General features: G+C 34.3%; 1 protein-coding gene across 1 annotated transcript in view; it reads right to left on the bottom strand.

Moving 5' to 3' along the window:
* Positions 1–14,387, bottom strand: part of LOC150106868 (regulating synaptic membrane exocytosis protein 2-like) — an 828,152-nt gene that overhangs the window by 348,098 nt on the left and 465,667 nt on the right. Inside the window, exons 13-14 of the mRNA XM_090393494.1 lie at positions 11,971–12,114; positions 11,377–11,575 (exon numbers count right to left, since the gene is read on the bottom strand). Of these exons, the coding sequence (XP_090249620.1) occupies positions 11,377–11,575; positions 11,971–12,114 (343 nt within the window). The remainder of the gene's footprint in view (positions 1–11,376; positions 11,576–11,970; positions 12,115–14,387) is intronic.

The raw sequence follows: 14,387 nt of genomic DNA, 5'->3' as shown, positions 1-14,387 counted from the left end.
ACCACAGAGGAAACTGATTAAGATAACATGGATGAATTCTGTGATACTCTGGAAGGAATAATTGATGAAATACCAAATAATGACATAATTACTTTCAGGAGACCTTAATGCAAAAATAGGAAGAGAAGAAATCTATAGACAAACAATCAGATATAATAGCCTACATGAAACATCAAAATGCTAATGGCATAAGGCTAATAAATTTAGCAATATCAAAGAATCTAATAATAAGTAGCATAAGTAACATCCATAAGCAACATGAACATCACCTGATGGAATAATTCACAATCAAATTGATCATGTCAGGTGTTGTGGTTAAGTTGTTGGAGAAGCTTGTGAGAACTAGGATCCAGGTTGGGTTGACAACAATGGTATTATCTTTGATGGACAGCATGGATTTGCTAAAGGGCGGTCATGTTTCTGTAATCTGCTTACTTATTACAATAAAGTGACTGCTTCCTTGGACAGAGGAGAAGAATACACAGTAATATACTTGGATTTAGTAAAGGCTTTTGATAGAGTACCTCATGATAAGTTGGCAGTCAAACTAGAGCAGATGGGGGTTGGATATTAGATTAGTGCATTGGATTGGAGACTAGCTATCTGATAGGTATCAACAAGTTGTGTATGGGGGTGCGATATCCAGGAAAAGGTAAGTCACTAGTGGAGTGCCTCAGGGGTCTGTTTTAGGGCCATTACTGTTTAACTTGTATATTAATAATATTGGCAAAGATTTGGATAGCGATATTCAGTTATTTGCAGATGATGCAAAGTTGGGACGAACCATAAAGAGTAGTGAAGATGTTGTGGCCTTACAAGAAGACTTGAATAAATTGAATGATTGGGCATGGAAATGGAGATGTGAGTTCAATGTTGCAAAATGTAAGGTTTTAAAATTTGGAAAACAATGATGAGATGCAGAATTTATGCTTGGTGAGAATATATTGTTGGAGGTAGAGGAAATAAGAGATCTGGGGGAGATAGTGGATAAGGATCTAAAATTTAGGGGACAAATCGCCAAAATTGTGAAGACAACACAAAGGTTTCTGGGAATGATGCGGAGGACACTGACATGTAGAAGTTGGGAGATTCTTGTTCCGTTGTATAAGGCTTTGATTAGACCACACATGGATTATTGTGTCCAGATTTGGTCACCCGGTTTTCAGAAGGATGAAGAGATTTTGGAAAGTATCCAAAGTCGACTGACTAAGGTAGTTTCTGACCTCTGGAATGTCAAGTATGAGGAAAGATTGAGAAGATGTAATTTGCAGAGTCTGGTGGACAGGAGGAAGATGGGAGATATGATAGAGACCTACAAGTTGGTAAGGGGTTGTTATAGGATCAATGGTGGATAAGTTCTACAGAGAATGGTGGGAGATCAGGGGAGAACTAGAGGTCATCCATAGAAACTGTATAAAGAAGGTGTGAGTAGCGGAGTGAGTGGTAGGCTTTTTTCGTGCAGAGTTGTAAATGATTGGAATGCCTTGCCTGAGAGTGTGGTGTCTGCGGGGAGTTTGAATGTGTTCAAAGCACGGTATGATGAGCTGTGTGTGTGATAAAAGAACTTCGCAGATGAGTCTTTGATTCCATGAGGTCTTGGGGTAATAATAATAATAATATTTTAATAGAAAGAAGATTTAGAAGCAGCATTCAAACTGTTAGAAGTTATAAAGGTGCTGACTGTGATTCAGATCATTATTTGGTAGAATTAGTAATGAAAATAAAACTTAACAAAAACTATTTCAATAAAAATAAAAAAACATCCTAAACTTAATATTGATAATCTGAAAAACAATAACATAAGATTAAATTATTCTAATGAAATAAAAGCAGAGCTTAATAACATTGAAGAAACTGAAAATATTGATACTCTATGGAATGGAATTAAGTGTTGTATAACCAGAGCATCTGAAAAAGTTTTAGGATTCCAAGATATTTCATATTATAATAAATGGTTTAACAATAGATCCAAATAAACAATAGAAATGAAAAAAAAAAAAAAAAGAAGCTAAGCTTAAATGGCTTCAGAACCAACAGGATAACAATAACTATCAAAACTATAGATTTGCTAGTAGTGAATCAAACAAAATTATTAGGCAAGAAAAAACACACTGTTTAAAAAGAATTGATAAAACTGAAAAAGAGAAAACATATAAAAATGCAAGAACTTTTTTTAAGGTATAAATAAACTAAAGACAGGATATCAATCAAGAACTGCAAAAATTAATTATAATAAAAGACAAGTTATTGCAAATAACAAACAGATGGCTGAAAGGTGGAGGGAATTTTTCAAACAGCTGTTAAACTGCCAAAATCCCCAAGTAACATTCCTACCCAGAATTTATCCTACTTGTGAACCTGAAGTCAAAGAGCCACCATAAATAAAGCTGCAGGATTTGATAAAATCACATCTGAACAAATTAAATATGGAGGAAAAGAATTAACTAACAAACTTTTCGCACTAATTAAACTCATATGGAAAAATGAAAAACTGCCAGAAGACTGGAAAGAATCAATAATAATCCCCATCCACAAAAAAGGTGATAAAAGAAAATGTGAACACTACAGAGGCATCTCACTTTTAAATACTAGTTACAAAATCCTGTCTGATATTATTCTAAAAAGAATTATTCCAAATGCAGAAGAAATTCTCGAAGAATATTAGGCAGGATGCAGAAGTTGTTCAACCATTGATCACCTTTTTACCTTTAGACAAATTAGAGAAAAATTGGGAATACAATAAAGAAAGTCATAATATCTTCATTGACTTCCAAAAAAAGGATATGATAGCATACGTTGAGAAGGTCTATAGAAAATCTTAAAGGAATTTGGAGTACTAGAAAAATTAATCAGACTGGTTATTAATGTTATTACATGGGCATCTTCATAATGCCCAAATACTCATTACTGTAGGACTACTACACATTTCACTAAATGCTAATTATCATTTACACAATACTTTTCATACTTCTCTTTGAACCACTCTTTCACTGACAAACAAACACTCATGACAGACTCTGGAAACCCATTCCAATCATTCAGCACTCTTTAAACAAAAAACTAGTACTTACAATCTTGATCCTGAAAGTTTATTTTTCACTTGGTTAAACTATAATAAATTTAGTTTAATCCTTTATCCAAGTGTGAGCAAACTAGATGACGTTGCTAATGCTTCTGCCTGGTATCTCCACTCGGGCCTGGTTCCCACTGAAGAGACCTCAATAAAGGTTGAAACTAGTCTGGGTAGTGGCCCTCCCCTTAATGCATAACATTATACATATCCGCAAGGAGATGTGTTTTGCATTATGGGAGATACTGAGGTAGGAGTGTTGTGAGCTTGCTCCACCTTTGCAATGAGTTGCCTGGTGTTTTACCACCTTACCCCAGTCCTGAAGATACTTTCAGGTGCAAACTTTGTTTGCTCACACTTGGATAAAGGATTAAACTAAATTTATTATAATCTTGATCCGTTTCCAGGGAAGACACCATGTCTTCTCTTCACTACTCATGTACTGAAAAATTTATTTATTAATTCTATAAAATCCATTTAGTAATGTTCTCCTAAACCCTTTTCCATCAATCAATATCAATTTCTGTAATCCACAAATCTTCAATCTTTCTTCATAAGGAGCATTCCATAGCTAGTTGCCTGTATTTAGATCCATATACATGCAATCATGATGACTGCATATGGATCTCTCCAACTTGTCCTCTCATAATAAAGGAACCAAAACAATACTACCCATTGGCACAACAGCAGATCCTTATCCCCGCTTGTGTGTGCTCTTCAACAACCATGTAATTCTGTGAGCTTCTGTAGACGCTTTTGCAGTAAGTCAATGACCTTCAATTCCCTATTCACCAGTACTCCCAACAGTGGCATGCCCAGGATTTAATCTTGGGGGGGGGGGCTCGAGTTGAATGGATAAAAATATTTTTAATACAATGAATTTGCATTAAAAATATTTTTATCTGTTCAACTAAAATTCGTTAAATTTCATTCATTCAATAAAATTCATTAGGTAATTATAAAAATTTATTTAAAGAATAAAATCCAGTTTTCTTTTCTTTTTACAAAGCTCTTGAATTATTTCAGTCATGGTTACATTAATCTCTCTCTGTGTGTATGTATATAGCAAAGTCTGTGTGTATGTATATAACAAAGTATATAGCCAGCCCGTTCAATCGTGATTGTGTTATGGTAGATCTTAAATAGGTTTTTAAAAGGCGTAAGTTAGAAAATGACCTTTCACTGATGCATGTTGTTACCAGAAGCATTGCAAATATTTTTAATAAGTTATAGATGTTAGAATATATCATTTTGTCACACTTTGAAACTGCATCAATGGCATTTTTGCATGGAGCTATTGCAAACGGTTTTTCAAATTTCTTATAGCACAACTTGAATTTGGCATTCAAAATTGCTGGAATTTGTATAAGGCAAATCACTGGCATAAAATTCACACAACTGATGAAAATTGTCCATTGCACTTGCTGTTGGAGCATCTTTTCCATTTGGTAGAAGAGAAAAAAATATATTTCAAAATGTTGCAGTGCCGAGTGAAACGTTCATGAAGTTGAGTCAATATTTGGTCAATAAATGGAATGAAATAGTTCTCCTGAAATACTCTTCTACAGAATCAGCTGGAACATTGGACCTTGAAAGCTCAATTAGCTGCTCTTTTTTCGATAACGAAAGGTCATTCTCATGACTGCAAGCCTGAAATGGCTTGCAGTCATGAGAATGAGTCATGAGTCATGCATTGCTTTCCCCAATTTTGCATCATCCACAAACAGCTGCATATAATTAGTTAAAACCCTCCCAATATCATCAACATACAAATTGAACAACAGTGACCCCAAAACTGGCCCTTGTAGCACACCACTAGTGACCTTTCTCTTTCAGGATACCGCACCCCCATATACAACTTTCTGATATGTATCTGACAGCCAGTCAGATTCAATTTCAATTTATAGAAGAACTTATCGTGTGGCAGTCTATCAAAAGCCTTTGTAAAATTTAAGTGCACCGCTGTATATGCATCTCCTCTATCCAAGGTATTTGTCACATTGTTATAGTACATAAATAAGTTAGTGAAACATGATCTCCCCCTTAATAAATCCATGCTGATAACCACAGAGAATACTGCTGTTATCAACCCATTTCTGTATTCTACTTCTCACTAATCTCTCCAGTACCATCATCACAACTACAGATATACAGACCGACCTATAATTTAAAGCTATAGTGTTATCACCACCTTTATGCAGTGTAACAATTTTACCCTCCTTCCACTCCCTTGGAACCTGTGCTGTTGTCAGACTTTATTAAACAGGCATGCCAATGATACTGCCAATTCCCTGGACATTCCCTTAAGATGAGTGGTAACATGTAATCAAATCCTATCACCTTACTTACATCAAGGTTATTTAATTCCTCAAATACCTCCTGCTTGTTCCATGTTATAGTTCCAAGCTGTCTCACAATTAAGCCATCCCCTCTCATGTCCTCTACACTTAAGTTCCTCATGATTCCACCCAGATCAGGATGAAACACCCATATAAATTGATCACTGAACACCTCAACAATGTCTTCTGCAGCAGTTAACATTCTATCACTTTCGTCCATTAACTTCATCTTACCATGATCATTCTTCCTTCTACTTTCCACATATCTACAAAACTCTCTAGGGTTTTTATTTGTCTGATTTGCCAATTTCTTCTCATACTCTACTTTTTGTTTTCCTTACTAACTGAGTCACTCTCTTGGCTTGTTCTTTATACTCTTCATGTGACTGATTATAACTATTATTCATCTTGTACTTCCTCCAAAGTACTTTCTTTTTCCTTTAACCTTACTTAGCCTTTTGGCATTTGGAATACATTCACACATTGATGCTGTTATGTGTTTGTCTGATGTAGATGATTATTAGTAGAGGTTTGGTGTAGTGGTGGAGATGGAGAGTTGTACAACAGGTGTCCTCCCGCGATGAGTCTTCGGACTCCTTGGAGGTGTCACGAATAATAATAATAATAATTTATTTGTCAGTTCCTATACTGCATTTATTTCCTTACCACTCAACTCCTCATTCCATGTTATAGCTCCAAGCTGTCTCCTAAGTTTGTGATTATCACCAGCCTTATAGTTCCACATATATCCTTTTCTCACAAAAGTCCATATGACTAGCCAAAACACAGGCGATTACTTCATGATCACTTTCTCCAACTGGAAGAAAGTGTCAAACCCCTCTTACAATCACATCCCTTGATGAAATGATTAGATCTAGAATTCTCGATCCTTGAGTGCTTTCCTTTATGTGCTGCCTGAGATAGTTATCTCTCAAGAAGTTGAGAAATTCATTTTCCTTATTTTTAAATGCTATCTCTTCATTCCAATCTATACCACCATAATTAAAATCATCCATAATAATTATCCTTCCTTTGTTCACTAATCTAAGTTGTTTATACATTTCTTCATCACCACGCTCCACAGGTCTATAACAACATCTAACTAAATATATCTTCCTCTCAACCTCTAAGTTACACCACACTGCCTTATAACCATTGGCATTATTTCCCCCTTTCATGTCCACCTTATCATAGGAATATATTATGGATTTGTGCTTAAGTTTCGTATATCTGGAAAAGGCATATGACAAGGTGTCCAGAAAAAAGCTTTTCAAAACACTATAATTATACTGCAATTATATTACAAAATACTACAATTATATGGGATAAATTACACAGAGCAATATATAGTCTATATTTAAGTAGTAAATCAGCAGTTAGAACTGAAGGAAATACAGGAAGATAGTTTGATGTAAAATCAGGGCTAAGGCAAGGATGCACATTATCTCTATTTTTATTCATCATCTATATGGATCACATTATGAAAGAAAGTGACATTAGGTCTGATATTAGAACTGAAGATAGCTCTTTGCTTTATGCAGATGATGTACTCCTAAACATATCTAGTGCAAGTCTCCAGGATTCTCTAACTAAATTGAATAACAGCTGTAACAAATTTGGCATGAAAATCAGCAATAAAAAGACCAAAAGTATGAAAATAGGCAGAAATATTGAACACATCAACTGCAATCTTAATGGAGAGCAAATAGAACAAATAAAATACTGCTGGATTGACTAAGAAATGAAGACGTAAGGAAACGACTAAAACAAGAAATAACAATAATAGACAAAATCCAAGAAAGAAGACTGCAATGGCTTGGCCATATGACCAGAATAGGAGCAGAAAGACTACCATCTAAAGCCTTGAATACAACGATGGAAGGTAAAAGATCCAAAGGATGGCCCAGAATTAGATGGATAGAGAAAATAAAAGAGAACCTGAAAACCAACTGGACAGAATTGTTTGGACTCTTCCGGGACAGACAGAAGTGGAAAGAGTTCATTCTGCCTCATCATCATCCACATAGATGATGGAAGAAAGAAGAAGAAGAAGAAGAAAATACAGGGGGTCTAGGCTAGAAGTATCCAGAAAATAATGGCTTATAATGCAAGAACCACTCATATTTTCTCAAACTAAAGCTCAGTTGATAGAGAATCTCTCCAAGATTTGTTTTGTCACACTCAAGGTCACTGGTATGCATGCATAGTCACACATGCACAAAAATCGGCAAAAAATGAGCCGTTTTCCTGGATATCGGATCGTAAGAGTAGACCCAACTGCCTGGCCACCAAGATCTCCGGATATGACTCCATTGGACTTTTTTATATGAGGCTTTATTAAAGACTGTGTATATCAGAGAAAAGTTTGAGATTTGGATTCTAATAATGCCTCAGTTGCTGAAAAACACTTGGCAAGAGCTCAAGTATCATTTTGATATCTGTCGAGCTACAAAACAGATAAGCTTAATAAAAAAGCTTCGAGGATGAAAGCTGAAAAATTACATCTCAACCAAGATCAACAAAAAAGGAAAAAAAATCCATATATTATATTTAAGTGCTATAGTTACAGAGCTTAATTACATTAAATCAAAAATTGTAAATATATATAACTCATTTTTATTGTATAAATGCTGTAAAAATTCAATATTATCCAACTGCAACTAGAAATTACCAACTACAGTAACTATTATTAATACATTATACAGAAAAAAAAAGGAAAATTTGTATGAATTTCACTGTTACAAAAAAAAAAAAAAAAAAAAAGAACTATCAGAAGAAAAAAAAAAAAGAACTATATGTGTTATAAATATATGATCCTATATAAATCATATGTTGTAAATATGTAATCATAATTTTAATAATAAAAAAGGATTGAATTTTAAAAAAAAGTATTATTATGTGACACCTCCAGACCAAAGACTCATCGAGAGAGGGCACTTACTCTACAACTCACCATCTCCACCACTTAATCCACCAACTACCGCAAACCGCATCATCTTCACCAATGCCATCCATGGCCCACCACCACCACCACTAGTATTTTCACAGAAAATCACAAACATCCATGCCTACGGCAAGATTCGAACCTGCGGCCTTTTGGCTGGAGAGCAGATACGCTAACCACTCAGCCAACCAGACCAGCTAAAATTAAGAATATTGTGATTATTCAACAAAGCGTGCATAGCATATTCCATTACTTTCTCACCTTCAGTTGAAAAGCCCTGATAAACGCTCTTTGTGTCTAGATTCGAATCCAAGTCTTTCCAACTAACGGGCATTGTCAAAACTGACTGTGCTATGGAAGCAACTCGAATATATGCTGTACAAAAAAAAAAAAAAAAAAAAAATTGCAGGACTGTGTGGAACTGAGAAAAAGGAAAACAAAATGTTATTTAGAAAGTTATTCTAGTAACTAAGGTAAAATAACTTTGAATTAGTTATTCTAGTAACTAAGGTAAAATAACTTTGAATTATTAAAGCATAAATATCTATTTCGCTTAACATAAATAAGAATGTTTCATATATGCATGAATTTAAAATATTCAGTAGGATCCGAGATATACACATTTGTAAGATAAAAATCATGTTCTGATGGTTAATGTAAAAAAAAAAAAACGATTATGTTATGTCATGAGAAACTTATGATATGTTACATTTCTTTTAGAGTGGGAAGCATTGACAACATCTTTAGAACTAAATCTATACTCTCTCTACAGATAGGCTAGCATAAAATATTTAAAGTGGGATAGGGACTAAAAAAAAAGAAAAGGAAATAAACACAATGTAAAATTCAGTCTGGGAAGTTATTCTCGCCCACCATAATGTATGGCAATGCACATGCCATGTGAAGGGTGCATATTAATCAAGTCTTATGAGATACAGAAAGCAACTTAATGTAAGTGAAGTCAATTGCTGTCTGTATAACCCATAAGTCATGGAACATGTCTTAGAAAAGGCCCATCTTTGTGAAGCATGTGCATAAGTTTTTTGACCTCACCAGATTTCTTTTTTTATAAGTTATGAAAAACAACATCACATAAATGCCTTCCATTTTTGGCCTTACAAAGACAGGTCCTCGATACAGAATGTTCCATGACTTATGGGCCAATTTCTAAACTTAATAATGAAGATCTTCATTCACAAACCTTTGTTTACTGATGCTAAGGTAAACTATGATGAATATGAGAATACATCTGCTTATATGGTATAATATACTTTCCAATTCAGCAAGAACTTCAACAACTATCTTGAATAGAGAATACAATAATTAGATGATATGTTGTTTAGCTACTTGTATATAAGAAACGTGACTTATGCCATTGAGATAATTCTCAGTATCATTGTAGGTCTAGATTCCACTGAAACCTCAGTAAAGGTCAAACTAGTCTGGAAAGCAACTCACCATAACGGATGCATTATACATGCTCTGAGATGGGAGTATTGCATTATGGGATACAAACAGCAATTTGATGACAACTCCATCACAAGCTTAATCAAGAAGATGGTTCACGTACAAACATTTGTTGCTTACACTATGCCAAAATAAGGAGATAAAAACAAGAATGGAATTTTTCGTCATACATAAATTATTCATCAAATATCATTCTTATTTCCATCATCTTCATCGTCATCAGATTCCTGATATATACACTGGAGGGGGAGGGAGGGAGGGGAGCTACAGGGTATTATGATAGTACCACATAAAAAGATCACATGATAATTAACTTCCTATTGACAATTTTCCTCCAAATTAATCTGTTATCTTTCAAGACTTCAGTATTTATCAGATCTTATGTTTTAGTCTTCAAAGGCACTTCTTACTATATCAATCCACCTAGAATAAGAGATGCTTTAGAACAGGGGTCGGCAACCGGCGGCCTGCATGCAGCCCAAACGTGCATTTTTGACAGCCCATAAAAGGTTGATCATACTTACATGGCATGTGGCCCATATGTTGAATTATTTAAATAATACATTTTATAATATGAATAATAAATTAAAAATAATTTTATACTTATGCTTTGTGATATCACTGCAACTTGGAAATACAAACAAAAGGAAACTTTTGTTGGTATTTCCAACAAAAGTTTCCTTTTGTTGGAAACCAATTACAGATGGAAGTTTTGGAATTACAGCAAAATGAAACAATAAAGAACGCATTTTCATTAGAAAATATCCCAAAATTTTATCGATGCTTATCAAAAAAATGTGAAGTATTAATCAGTTTCACAAAGAAGATGATAGTCGCATTTGGAAGCACATATATTTGTGAATACATTTGTGCATTTTCTGCCATGAGTTTTAGAAAAAATAAATTTTTTTCTCAACCTGACTGATGAACTTTGCATGCTTCTATTCAAATTTGCACCTCAGGTTGTAAAGTGGATATAGATAATTTGGCTAAGGGAAAACAATCACAAAAGTCACATTACGCAAGGAGACACACAAATTGTGATGCATAAACTATATTACTTTGTTTTTACGTGATAATAATTTTTCATTGAGTTTCATTTTCATGCTTGTTTCATATCTGGTACTTTAAATATTTCTGTGTTTTTTAAAATTGATATAATAAAAATTGATAACTTAAGTATTTTTTCGTTCACTATTTTCTCTTAATTAAATGCTTGCAGTCCGATTATTAAAAATAAAAGTTGAATGTGGCCAGCGAGTCTGAAAAGGTTGCCGATCCCTGCTTTAGAAGATTGAAATATGAGATGCAAATATGGGATTTTTGTTTTCCAACTATGAAATTCCCACCCTGTGCATACTTAGAAATGTTTTGGTTTATTTATCTCTTCAAAAACTGCTTCAGCATTTTTTTTTCTTATTTTCATTGTATAGAGATATATATTATGCACTCATGACTATATATATATGTGTGTGTGTCCCTCATTACTACCCCCAAAAGTGAACACATAATCCAGACAACATTATGAAATCTACATTTACAAAATTTAATAATACCGTAACTCAGGAGGGGAAAGGGAGCGAGATGCAGTATCTGACACTCTCCGTGATGGAGATCTTGTTAATGATCCTTCTCCTGGTGCAACTGACCTAGATCGTCCTCTGTTGGCACCTATGCTGGAGGCAACATCAAATGACATCATTTCTGTTCTTCCATGTTGGCTATATAGCATTTCTTCTCTTTCCCTTGTACTAACTAATTAAAAAGAATTAATAAACATCTTTAGTTATAAACATCTTATAGAAAAGAATTCAAAATATATTTTTCAGTAATATCATATAACATATATATTATATATAAAATTATAAAAATTTGTTTTAACATTCATAATTTATATATATTTTATTTACATATAGTTTATAGTTTTTATATTAATATAAAACTTATGCATTATCCCAAGTAATATTCAGAATATTAACTGGTTTAAAAAATAAGTAAAAATGCCAAAAGCATATATAAAATCGATAAAAAATGGAGAAAAAAAATCCATAGCATTCCACAGTGTGAATGTGCTATAGGTTTACAAATAAATCTGTCACAGAAAAAAAATTTTTTATGTGGCTCCCACATAAAAACCGTAATAGTCTTGCCTGATATAGAATGATCTCTTTCTTCTGGCCACATGTCTCTCCTGGATCTCCTTTCTACTACTTTGCTTATATCTTCTGCAACAAGTGTAGGACTACTACCTACAGAGCTAATGCTGGCACCATCTGCTCCAACCACTCTATGTTCTGTCAAAAAAAATAATAATAAATAAATAAAAGAAAAATAAAAACAATATTTATTTATTAACTTCACTTTTTAATACTAATTTAAAACAGCATAAAATGTTACATAAATTGCAATGAATGTAATTTGTTAAATTACTATTCCTGGCAATCAATAAGCAGCAAAAGCACTCCACCAGTTGTGCTCTCAGTTATGGTGCATTTTTGTTTATTCCATAAAATGAGAAGATAACTAGTGGAGTGCTTTTGTCACTCTTGAAATTCCCATGAAACTGTAATTCTAGCAATAAAAATATCATTGCCACTGTGATATTGGAGTATTTAGATATGTAAACATGCCTGTATATATAAGTAAGAAATAATGAAGAATAAAAGCGACATAACAATACTTTGAATTTAAATGATCTGATAATATCTTTCTTTTAAGGTTACATGGTGGACAGCATTCATAGCGAAGAATTTATGGAGACAAAATCACACATGTTGGAATAATTACTTTACTTATAATTAAGAAAAAAAGGCCTGAACTACATTAACACACCAAGGTCAGTAAACATACTAATTTCATTTACCACATTGAAAGAGGTCTAAAATACCTCCCTTCCAATTTGCCAATAAAATATGAATGGAAACATCCTACATACTAAATTCCAATAAACAGTAAAGTTGCAATTTAACCAAAGCAGAATAATTAGCCCTTAAATCTTTAAGAAATAACCAAGACATGGTTATTATCAAAGCAGATAAAGGCAATGCTCCCATTAACCCTGATCAGACAGCATACCTGGAAAAAATGAACCAATTGGTATCCAATTACAACATGTACCAAATGGTTAACCCTGCAAATCGCATCAAAAGGAAAACAGAATTAATCAAGTCAGTGATCACGTGACCAGAGGAAACAATTAAAAAACTAATACCACATTATGCCCACACTCCCAGAATTTATGGCCTGCCAAAAATACACAAAACAAAAACACTACTATGACTGATAGTTGAAGGAATCAACACAAAAACTAGGGATCATCAGCACCCTCAAACACAGAGTAATCATAATTTGCTCCAAAGAGCAAGCACTGAACAAAGAATATGAAATTATTAGCCAAACATTTGCAAATGGCTACACAAGAAATCCAACACAATAAAAAAATACAGTTCAAACGATCCTCCACAAAAATGCTATTAAAAGCAAAAAAAGATTAAAAGAATGGCATAGCCATACCATACATTAGGGATATATCAGGAAAAAATAGATAGAATACTACATAAATACAATATTAAGGCAACCTTCAAACTCACTCAGCTCATCCAGAGATCCAAATATGAGCACAGTAGTTCATGTGTGGTCAGACCAATGCCTTATATAGAGGCACCACCTCCTTATCTCTACATGTCGATGTACTTCATAGCAGCAATACAATGTGCAGTCTTTGCAACAGGTGTGATCTGCCTCCGGAGCTTCAGTCCACTATCTACTATCACTCCAAGATCCCGAATCTAATCCACTTCCTGAAATACAGCTATTCAACTCTTCCTGTAGAGCAGGGTTTCCCAAATTGTGTTCTGCGGAACACCAGTGTTCTGCGGAAAGTGGATAAGTGGTCCGTGAAAAATTATCAAAATTAATATGAGCCAAGAATGGTTTTAAATGCTGCGACAAGTTCAAACATGTTTAAAAATCAGGCGCTGCTGATTTTACATGTGGATTGTGCTATTAATGCCAGCATGCGCTGGCCTTGATGCAGCCGCCAATGGTTGTTGACACCTCCGAGCGTGAGTGAAGTACGGAGGTATCTATTCTAGGAAATGTGTTGTCACAAGCAAGGTCAATGTGATGCAATGCGGCCCGGCATGCCTGTAGTGTGCAGTGTCACATTTTTGCGATGCGATACAGCCTGCTTCGGTGATAGTGTGCACTTAGCTTTACATTGAATACGAGACCTATGATACTCGACTCTAACCAAGGTGTTTCATTAAAATTTCAGGATTTGTAAAGTGTTCCATCATAGGAAAAGTTTGCAAAACGCTGCTATAGAGAATTAACATCAGCACTGCTCCTGATAATTCTACCTAACTTTGCATCATCGGCAAACATTGAAGATTCCCAGTCAATCCACATGAAATATCATTAACAAATAAGTTAAATAGTAGGACCTAAGAACAGAACCCTGAGGCACACCACTGGTCATTTTCCTTTTCTAAGACACTGCTCCATCATATACAACTTGCTGGTATTGCTCAGAGAGCCAATCTCTGATCCATCTAACCAATATACT

This window comes from Typopeltis vanoorti, chromosome 5, assembly GCF_054136105.1.
Source record: "Typopeltis vanoorti isolate ZY-2024b chromosome 5, IOZ_Tvanoo_1.0, whole genome shotgun sequence".
NCBI lineage: Eukaryota > Metazoa > Arthropoda > Arachnida > Uropygi > Thelyphonidae > Typopeltis > Typopeltis vanoorti.
Note: the sequence above shows the minus strand (reverse complement) of the source record. Positions and strands in the feature narration are given on the sequence as shown.